The sequence below is a fragment of the Thalia democratica genome, chromosome 7 (genome assembly GCF_965202585.1).
Source record: "Thalia democratica chromosome 7, ktThaDemo2.hap1.1, whole genome shotgun sequence".
In the NCBI taxonomy this organism is placed as follows: domain Eukaryota; kingdom Metazoa; phylum Chordata; class Thaliacea; order Salpida; family Salpidae; genus Thalia; species Thalia democratica.
In genome coordinates, this window is record NC_139171.1 from 47,982,115 (window position 1) to 47,992,438 (window position 10,324).

Sequence of the window (10,324 nt, forward strand, 5' to 3'; positions counted from 1 at the left end):
TTTTAATATTAGAAACAACTTTACGGAAGTGGATTGCTTAAATTTTCAAGATAGATTTTTTTCTTAAAATGTAAGAAGAGTTTGAAAAAAATTTGAAGCCAATTTTGGAGCAGTTAAATTTCCTAGAAAATTGACAATGAAAAAGTTGTGGTCCATGTATTAATGTACGTGTGTTTAAGAAAAAAATGTCTATATCTTAAAAGTTAATTAAGACTTTGATAGTCTGTATTTAAAAAATATATTTAAAAGCCAGCCTCAACTTTAAAAGAAAATGCTTTTACTTTTTTCCCCCATGCCTTTAACTTTTTTTAGATTTTAGCTCAGGCTAATGTTTTTTTTTCCTCATAAACTCAGACTGCTTGTTTGATGTAAACTCAAGCTGGTTTTTTTAGGTAAAAGAGTAGCAACCATATATATTACAAATATTACAAACATGTAAATTTATAGTTCTTAAAAATGTTATAATTTACTAAAAATCTACCTTCTAATTTTTAAAGCTAGGAACCTTAATATTTAAGTAAATAATATTTTTTAATTTAAAATGTTTACAGCATTGAAAAAATATTGGAAAGTTTCCAATCAAGTTCTTTTTTTAATGAATTATGTATAAATTCTATTGTTAATATGTTTAAAATAATTAAGGATAAACAGTGTTTATTTTTTACATTTTGAAAAAATATTTATTAAGAACTGCATGGGGAGCTAGTTTTTAATTAACTAGTTATTTACTCCCTTGTAAGTATGCACTTTTTAAATGAACCTATAGCTCAATATTGTGTCCTTGAATCTAAAAACAAAATTTTTATACTGAATATTGTAATCTGTAAAAAGTGTCTGGTAGCCGGGATAAATAGGGACGGATCTAATATTCACAAAGACACTTTTGCACAAAGACACTTTGCACAAAGGGTCAATTTTACAAAATTAACAATTTTCACAAGAAAAAAAAAAAACTAAAGATAAGGGTTAGAGGTAACAGTGATAGTAAAAGAGATAGATAAAAGAAAAAAACTAATGAAAAAAAGTATGGACCAAGGGTTAGGGGTAAAAGTGATAGTAAAAAAAGAAGAAGAAAAAATTTACCTGCCAATGGTAAGAGTTAGGAGTAACAGTGTAGTAAAAAAAATTCAATGCAAAAGTGTCTCTTTGTGCATTTTTGACACCTACCTGGGATAAATAGTCTCAAATTGTATAAAGTAAAATATGCCTTACTTATATTAAGGCTTTTAAGTTTTATTTTGAAACTAACTTTTTGTTTTGCAAATATATACCTTTATTTTTTTTAAGATTTAATAATACAAACTAGAAGACATGCCTGTTTCAAAAAGAGCTAAAAAAGGTAAGTTTCTGTTTTATTTATTTATTTTTTTGCTATTAAAAAATTTAAGTTCTAATTAATATTTGCTCAAATTTTATAAATATTTTAAATTTTACACTGACATTTTGGTAAGGCTTTCATATATGGAATAAATGATTAATTTTTATTTTTTTTTAATGTAGTTTTTTTTAGTGTAATTTTGAAACTTTTTTAGATGATTAATCTACATATTTAGCTCATATAGATATATATATACCAGCAATTTTTTTTAATAAATGAGTTATCTAATATAGCTCTAGAGACTTATAGTTTAATTCTTACTTTAAGTCTAAGTAGTTTTTATCAGAGATACCCATTTCAAGTTTTTCGAATGATTTATATTTTCCTTATAAAATTATTAAAACTTGAATAAGTTTTAAAAATACCAAAATATATGTGAGTTATTTTTTGTTGCTCCAATTTTGAAAATGATAATTTTTTAATAATCTAAAAAAAAAGCAGAACATATTTATATAGATAATCAAAACTTGTTTTAGCTAAATTTTTTAAGCTTTAGATAAATGCCACCTTTTATTAACTTATGTTAGTTAGTTTGAAAACTTAAGTACCTTACTTAAGTCCAGAAATACTTTGAAAACTTACAGTAATAAACGTGTCAAATATTATTTAGTTACTCTTAGTCAAACTTCAAAAAAGGGAAAAGAAGCAAAAATCGGTTTAGTTGAAAAGGTTAGGAAATTGAAAAAAAAAACTTGTAATTATAATTATTTAATTGATTATATTGATTGAAATAATAATAAAATATATACAGTTTTTATTTTATGTCATAAAAATTGAATTTAAATATATTGGTAGTAATTTGTACTAACTACATTAAAATAATAACCATATAAAAGAATAACAAAATTCGTTTAAGCCTTATTTTGTAAATTAGTATTTAAATTATATGTTTTACAAAATTATTATTTTTTTTAATAGAACTGTAGTTATTAATGTTCTGTATAGCTGAAACTGTAGATACAGATTAAGTTTTTGTACTTTATCATAATTTTATTACTATAAATGTTTTGATAAAATTTCTGAACTACTATATATTAAACTAACAGATTACAAAAAATATAGATTACTTTAAACTAAAATAATTTATTTTTTGTAGTTTAGTGTAACGTACTTTCATTATTAGTATTCTTTCGTTAGTATACTAAATTTTAAATATTTAGTATTATTTTTAAAAGAATAATAAGAGTTTATAGTTCAATAAAATAAAAATAAATAATAAAATTGCTAAGTATGTAATTGAAAAGTATATAAAAATATGAGATACATATAAAGTAACATGGTTGTCAAAAAACTTGGAATTTGAGAAAACTTTAAGTCAAAAGTAAAATAATAAAATTGCTAAATATGTAGTTAAAAAGTATAAAAAAATATGAGATATATATAAAGTAACAGGGTTGTCGAAAAACCCTGAATCCAAGAAAACCTGGAATTTGAGAAAACTTTAAAAAAGGGAATTTTGGACAAAAACTCTAAAAAACCTAAAATTTTGAACTAAAATCACTAAAAAATCTGGAATTTTCAACAACTTTACATTTTAAGTAATAAAATTTCAATTTGACACAAAAATCTGTTGTATAGATTTAAAGGTTTGTCCACATCAATTTTTTTTAACACATTCAAAGAAGCTTCACAATGTTCTTTCAATGTTGTTATGATATTTAACTCAGTTTTTTAACTTAAATTAATCTTTAACTAAGAATATACCCTAAAAATTTTAATTATAAAATCCTGAAAAAAAATTTGAAAATCTGTAGAAAATTTGTCCAAAACATTTGGTAACCCTGAAGTAAATTAAGACAAACTACAGTTTAAAATGCTGAATTATTTTCTGTAATTATAACTTAATAATGAAAAAATATTAAAAAAGTCAATTAGTTTTATTTAATAAGTACTTTTTTGTTTTATTACATTTGTAGAATATTATAGTACTTTGTTAATTATAAGTTATTGAATTTTAGTTGTGTTATTTCAAACCATGTTTGATAACATTGGTACGAAATAAAAAGAAGTTTCATACCCTAAAGTGTTTATTTCAGCCACCATCAACAAAGCTGATATGTTTTGCGCTACCAATAACAAGCAATGAATGTCACCACACAATCATTAACAACCCAGGACCGGTTTTGTCCTTATTAAGGCTCACCAGGCTAGTATAGTCACAAAAAACAACTTTTGAGATCTAACCAATCAGGGTCAAGTACATAAGCATTGAAGCAACTGTTTGTAGGCAAAATCAAAAACGTCTTCTTAGATGTTTTTATTGTTGTTGGTTGTGTGATGAAGTTTATTGTTTATAATGATGCAGCATTGTTGATGACAACTGAAATAAATACTGGTATAAACTGATCAAACAAGCATAGATTATAATTTCACAATAAGCTGACAAAGTCCTAAACATTGAGCCGTGAATAATTTATTTGCTTCAATTTTGACCACAAAAGGTTGCTTTAATGCTTATGTACATAAGCCTGCTTGGTTAGATCTCAACAGCGGTTTCTTAGACTATGCCTGATGGGTTCTAATAAGGGCAAAACTAGTTGTAGGTTGTCTCAGCTCCTTTTGTTGTTGGTATTGTGGTGAAGTTTATTGTTTACTTCCTGTAAGTACATATTTTTACACATAAAATATTACCTTATGAAAGTCATAGTTCCATTAATTTATTATAAACTATTTTAATTAAGCGTATATATAAAAAACAAAGTTTACCAAGATCAATTTCTTTTTATCAACCTTAAATAAGTTATTTAATATGATTCAAGGTAATCTCTATATTTTAATGTGCAAATTCTGTTTTGATTTAACTAGATCTAATATTTGTATGATATAGTATTTGATCATTTTTGATAGTTCTTAAACTCTAGTTCAACCTACTTTAGATTTTAACAGTTTAATAATTGATACAGGTAAGAGATTATCTCAAACTGTATGAGAATATCTTTCTTTTTGACGTAACCAACATGAGAAATGGAAAACTTAAGGAAGTAAGAAACAGTTGGAAACACAGCAGGTAAAACAAAAATTTATTGTTTGTTTAAATTTATTAACATACTGTATTAGCATAGTTTGTTCTTCAAGCGTATCTAGTTTTCTTAAACTATTTTTTGCACATTTGTAAAGTTTATTTGTTAAGGTTTATACCACATTAAGTGTTAATAAAAAGTGATTTACTTTGAATAGAATTATGTTACTGATATTTTTTTTTAGAAGTTTTTTAACTATAAATAACTTTTTTTATGTTTTCTGTTAAAACTTTATATATGGATGTACATATTTGAATAATAAGTTTTAGAAACACCTTATTACTAATAAAACTATAAAATAAAGATTTTTTATTAAAACATTTCTGTAATCTAAATACTTTACTGTAGAAGGAGGGCGCTTTTTTGAGGAGACTGTTTTGTTCTGTATATTTAATCTGATTATATTATGCTTTAGTTTAACTTAAAAATTACCTGTTTTTTGTACTTATCAAGTATTCATTCAAATATTATCTTTTTTTCTAAAATTTTATATCAATTAGTTTACAAAGTTTTAGTTATGCAAAAGTAAAAAATTAATGTTAATATATAAAACTTTAGTAGTCACAAATATAGTTTTTAAATGTTTAGATTTTAAATTACTTGAAATGTTTAAGACCCCCTAGCTTTAAGAATTTAGAGGTTATATATATATTTATTGACTAATTGAATTTCAGATATAGTTCAATTTATAATATATGTTGTGCGCATGTACAGCACAATTTTTACAAAACTGATAATTGTAGGTTAATCTTTGGGAAAAATAAGGTAATTGCTTATGCACTGGGAAGAACTGTTGAGGATGAACAAGCCGAAAATGTTCACAAAATAAGCAAAAAACTTGTTAATGAAGTTGGAATTCTGTTTACAAACAAATCTAAAGAAGACGTACTAGAGTGAGTTATAATTAAATAAACTAAATATATTTGTCTAATATATACATGGTTATTATTAACTTCATCTTGTTAGAATTTTTAGAATAAGAACTTGATACTTGTAATAGTTTTTGGCCTTCTGAAAGACTCAGCCAGCCTCAGCCAGTTTTAATCTTTTTACATTAAGTGAGATTGTTTTTTTTTGTAAAAGTTAGACTGCAAAATTTTTTTTGAAGTTTTTGCTTTCAAACTCAAGTATGATTTACATAATCTAACTTTTGTCTATCAAGTATAAATTGAACCTACTAACTCAGGTCAGTTTCTAGTCACTTAAATTATTTTTAATATGCTTCAAAGGTTAGAAAATAATTTTATATGAATTAGTTTTTTTTTGTTTGATAAGCTGTTTCTCGGCGAAATTTTTTCACACTTAAAAGTTTTTTAAATAAAATGAAGTCTTTTGAGTATTATATGTGATGATAACAAATTTGTACTAATCTTAGTAACTTTTTTTGTTTTATACATATTTTTATTTGAACCTTTTTGCTTAACATTTGATAAATATGTACACCAACGCAAAACTTTACTACTGCTGACTCAATTTTACTTGATAAGGTGGTTCGATAAAAAAGTGGAGCACGATTTTGCAAGAGCTGGCAACAAAGCAACTGCCACCGTAGTGGTGAAAGAGGGACCCCTGACCCAGTTCTCTCACGCCATCGAACCCCATCTCAGACAGCTCGGTCTTCCCACCAAGTTGGAAAGAGGTAATAATATGTTTTATGAGTTTCAATATGTTACTCTAGAGCAGGGTTTCTAAAACTTCTTTTTAAAAGGCCCCCTCCAACAAAATTTATCAAAAAAAAAACATAAAAATTACCTCAAAACCTTCTTTTTTTTTTGCTCATCACCATCAACTCCAGAATATCTAGTGTAAGTTTCAAATTATGGCCTTGTGACCCCCCTGTGAGCCCTTCACTGCTCATGGCCCCCTAATATATTTGTAATGGCCTCCAAGGTCCTCCACTTGGCCCAGGTTTGGAAGCCCTGCTCTAGAGTCTAGATTGTTAAGTTTTTTTTTCAATTTATAAACTGGTTTACTCTATTTGCTTAGAAATTTTTAAGATCAAAGTAGATTGCCCTAAATGTAATGTTGAAACTTGAAGTTTTACTATGTCAAACAAAAGTTAGAAAAACATAAGTTTAAACATTAAATTTTATATAGTGTTTGATTTGTCATTTATTCAGTTAAGAAAAGAAAAAAACCTCGTATATGTATTTTAAAATACAATGTAAATGAATACTTTCGTTTAAGGTTTATACTTAATAAGTTAGTCTTGCAAAACTTTCTAGGTTAGCAAAGTTTTCTTAATCCAGTCGTTGTAATAATTATAGGTGATAAAACTGCTAGATAAAAAAAAAACTATTTTTATTGCAGTTTTGATTTTTTAAATGTTAAGCAGCAAAACCGATTTTGTTTTTGTTATTATAACAAGTTTTGTGGTAATAAGTTTTCATTGATAATTAGTTTTTATTTGTATGGTGATTAATATTTGTTAATAAGATTTAAAAAAAAAGTTTTTGTTAAAAGTTTAAAACTAACTGTAGTTATCTTAATCATTTTCATCTGAATTTAAGCATTCCATTTATTTTTTGGAATTTTCAAGATTCAAATATAATGTTTTATTTATAAATTTCTAATACCTATTGAGAATATTAACATGTGTACTGTATTAACTTTTATGTTTTTGAAATTTTAGACATTCTTTTGAACAAAACCAAACTTTTTGACTTTACTTAACAAAATTATAAACTTGAAAAATATTTTACAGCTCCTTATATCCGTTGTATTTCTGTGGTCTAATTACCTGACTCTTAGTTTTATGAGCTGTTTATTTAGTTATTTGTTGTCTAATGAAATTAAATGTACGTAATTGTAAGTGTATAGTTTATTTTAATAATTGTTTTTTCTTAAGCCCTGTAATGAGGTGTACAAACATTTTTCTTGCTAAATAAAGTTGAACATAAATTATGACAAAGTAAAAAGTTTATTTTGGTGTTAAATTTATTTTAAATGTTAATATTTAGTTTTTGTTAGAATGTTTTAGTAAGGCAAAGTAAATTAAAATAAAAGCTTTGAAAACGCATGTATTAAGTTCAAACGTTGCAAATTCAACTCAAGTTGTAGATTCTTTACAACTTTCAAAGTTTTTATACAAAATATTTTTCAACAGAATTCACAGTTTCTTTAGACTATTTATAAACAAGTACAGTTTAAAGTATAGATAAGACATCTTAATTGAAAAAAGATTTCGTTACAAAGTACTGTAATTTTATTAGAAGTGCAATTAAGAATGAAAAATTTTGTTTTAAACAACATAAACATTTTTTCTTAGAAACTAGATAGCCCAATCATCAACAATTTTCTACATCGTCACTATTACTTTATAACATAGTTCTTGTTTAATTCATAGAACCTTGCTGAGTTCTAAATTTAGTCAGTAAAAATCTAAGGGTGTGCACTGTAAAGTACATATAATAAATTTAAGCATTTTTTAATCATAAAAAGTACAATTTGACTTGAATGAAAAGTAATTTTTTTAGAAGAATCTAAACTTGAAATTTTTTTTTTATACTTTAAATGATATTTTAACCGAGTTCAACAAAGAAAAAGTTAACTTTAGAACACTAAACCAGGGTTTCCACTGTACCTAGAATCCTGGAAAAACCATGAATTTGACTAATTAGGCAAAAAAAAAAAACTGAAATTCCTGGAATTTTATCAATTTTCACATGTTCAACAGTAAAATTTAGATTTGATTCAAAAAATCTATCATATAAATAAAAGTTTTTGTCATCGTCAATTTTTTTTTTATTAAAAACATATTTAAAGTAGCTTTTCAATATTTTTATACTATTTAACACAATTTTGTAATTTAAACTTAACATTAAACTACGAATATACCCAAAATGTGTATTTTTAAAAACCTAAAAGAAACTAAGAAAACTTGAAAAGAATTTGAAAAAACGAGTGGTAACCCTGATTAAACTAAAAAATAAAGGTGTCGCATCTAAACTTTAAAGTTTTTTTTTGTTAATTTTGAATAATGCTTCATTGGAAATCTACAAAAAACATTGTTAACTTCTAACCACTATAAATTTATGAAGGTGTTGTTACGATGTTGAGGGACCACACTGTTTGCAAGGCTGGACAAATTATTACTCCCGAACAAGCGAGTATTTTGGTAAGTCATGTTTAATATATATATATACATATCTTAGTATAGATAATATTCTAATTTTTTTTTTAAATATTTGTAACTAAATTTCGTCTAAACTTATGCAAGCTTCTCACATTTTTTTTATTAAATTTTTTTTATAAGACGTTGAGTTTATTTGTTAACTAAAATTAAACTATTTTAATATGGTAAGCCTTTTATGAATAGCTGTAGTAATTGTTTTATTGTTGAAGTATTGTTTCCATTAGATTCGTTTGTTTTCCCTTAGTTTTACTTGATATTTTTTTCTACTTTTTGTATATTTAAAATAACTTAAAAAATTTTTTTATTAGTAAGCTAAAAACAAAACTCTATAATATTTATAATGGATATATTTCAAGTGCCACTTATTTGTGCACAATGTCTATTTTAAAAGTTAAAACTGTTTTATAAAAATCATCGATCAAAAGTTACAATTTTGTAAATATTAAACTTTAAATTATTGTCTCAAGTATACTCTGTAAGTTAGTTTCCAAGTTATAAATTAGTAACCTGAAATCAGATAGTGCACTAACAATATTTCTAAGTAAAGTTATCCAGAATAAGTTTTTTGATCTGTAAGAATTCCAACTTCAGTTGACATATACAATTTTTTATTCAGAAAAAGCTGAACGTGGTGCTGTCGCAGTTCTACATCACCATCAAGTCGATGTGGAGCAAGGAAGGGGGAGTTTTCGAGGAGTTTGAAACAAAAGCGCGCGAAAACAACTTCAACTTCATCAGGATAACCGTGGACGACCAGGAATACGATTACTTGGATGGTTTGTCTTTAGTCGTGTGTCACTGTTTTTAGCTGTAAATAGCTTGTAAAATATTTTTTAACTTTTGTAGCGGACCAACTAAAAGCATCGGAAGACAAGTCAGAGGAAAAGGAAACTGAAATGGACGCTGATGAAGAAAAAGAAGATTAAATTCTTATTTTAGATTAATTTTAGTGCATATCGGTTTTACTAGATTCTCATGTCTTTTAAATTCTGCATTAGGTGATTGATTTTAGTGAATAAAGCAATGTATTTAGTTTTTTTTAAATGTTGGTTAATTTTTGAAGATTTCTGTTTAAAATGTATAGAAACTCGTGGCATGTCTATTATTTCTTATGTCATTTTAAAACAAAACTTTATGATAAATTTCGCATTTAAAAGTTTCGAAAATAACATATATATTCTTTTGATAATTGTGAAAATAAGTTGCTTTTGCAGTTTGTACGTCAAAAACTAATTTTAAATGGTTAAACTGTAAAACATCTAAAATCAAACAAAAAAATGTTTGTATTTAACATTGATTTTAAACCAAGTTTCTTTAAAAATTAGTAAGGTATTATTTTATTGAAACATCAGAATTCAATAGGAACCATGTTTAAGGTGTAAACTAAAATGGAAAACAAACTAAAAAGCTTATATACTCCTACAGTTTCATAAATATAAAATTAATTTTTCGCAAAATTATGAACAAAACTTAAATTTTGTAAAATCAATCAATTTGCTTTACTATAAACTAGGATTAATTCAAAAGTTTAATTGGAATATATTTTCATAAAGATAATAATTGAAACTTGATAAAAAATTTATCGTAACATTTGATTAAAATATTTCATAAAAAGAATGTTTATGAAACATTGTTTATTGAACATAGCTCAAAATTGCGTACTAATACAGTCTAATATGAATTAAAACTTACAATTTAAACAAAGTTTTTGGCTTAAAAGGAAGTGCATATCTAAAAGATGACTGGGATAAGAGTTTTTATGCAAAAAAATTGTAATTCATTAGAATTTAC

General features: G+C 25.0%; 1 protein-coding gene across 1 annotated transcript; it reads left to right on the forward strand.

Moving 5' to 3' along the window:
* The first annotated feature begins 1,264 nt into the window (after nt 1–1,264).
* LOC145840371 (mRNA turnover protein 4 homolog) lies at nt 1,265–9,860 on the forward strand. Its single transcript, XM_082947615.1, has 8 exons — nt 1,265–1,339; nt 1,989–2,047; nt 4,282–4,385; nt 5,142–5,291; nt 5,886–6,037; nt 8,439–8,515; nt 9,150–9,309; nt 9,380–9,860. The coding sequence occupies exons 1-8, from the start codon at nt 1,312–1,314 to the stop codon at nt 9,457–9,459; spliced, it is 810 nt and encodes a 269-aa protein (XP_082803741.1). The 5' UTR covers nt 1,265–1,311; the 3' UTR covers nt 9,460–9,860.
* Nucleotides 9,861–10,324: the final 464 nt, after the last annotated feature.

What these genes read in the sequence shown, in the direction of transcription:
- LOC145840371 (XM_082947615.1), top strand. Translation starts at nt 1,312, where the DNA reads ATGCCTGTTTCAAAAAGAGCTAAAAAAG. An exon ending in TCTAAAGAAGACGTACTAGA is followed by an intron (nt 5,292 to 5,885) that starts GTGAGTTATAAT and finishes TTACTTGATAAG; the next exon opens with GTGGTTCGATAAAAAAGTGG. An exon ending in GGAATACGATTACTTGGATG is followed by an intron (nt 9,310 to 9,379) that starts GTTTGTCTTTAG and finishes TAACTTTTGTAG; the next exon opens with CGGACCAACTAAAAGCATCG.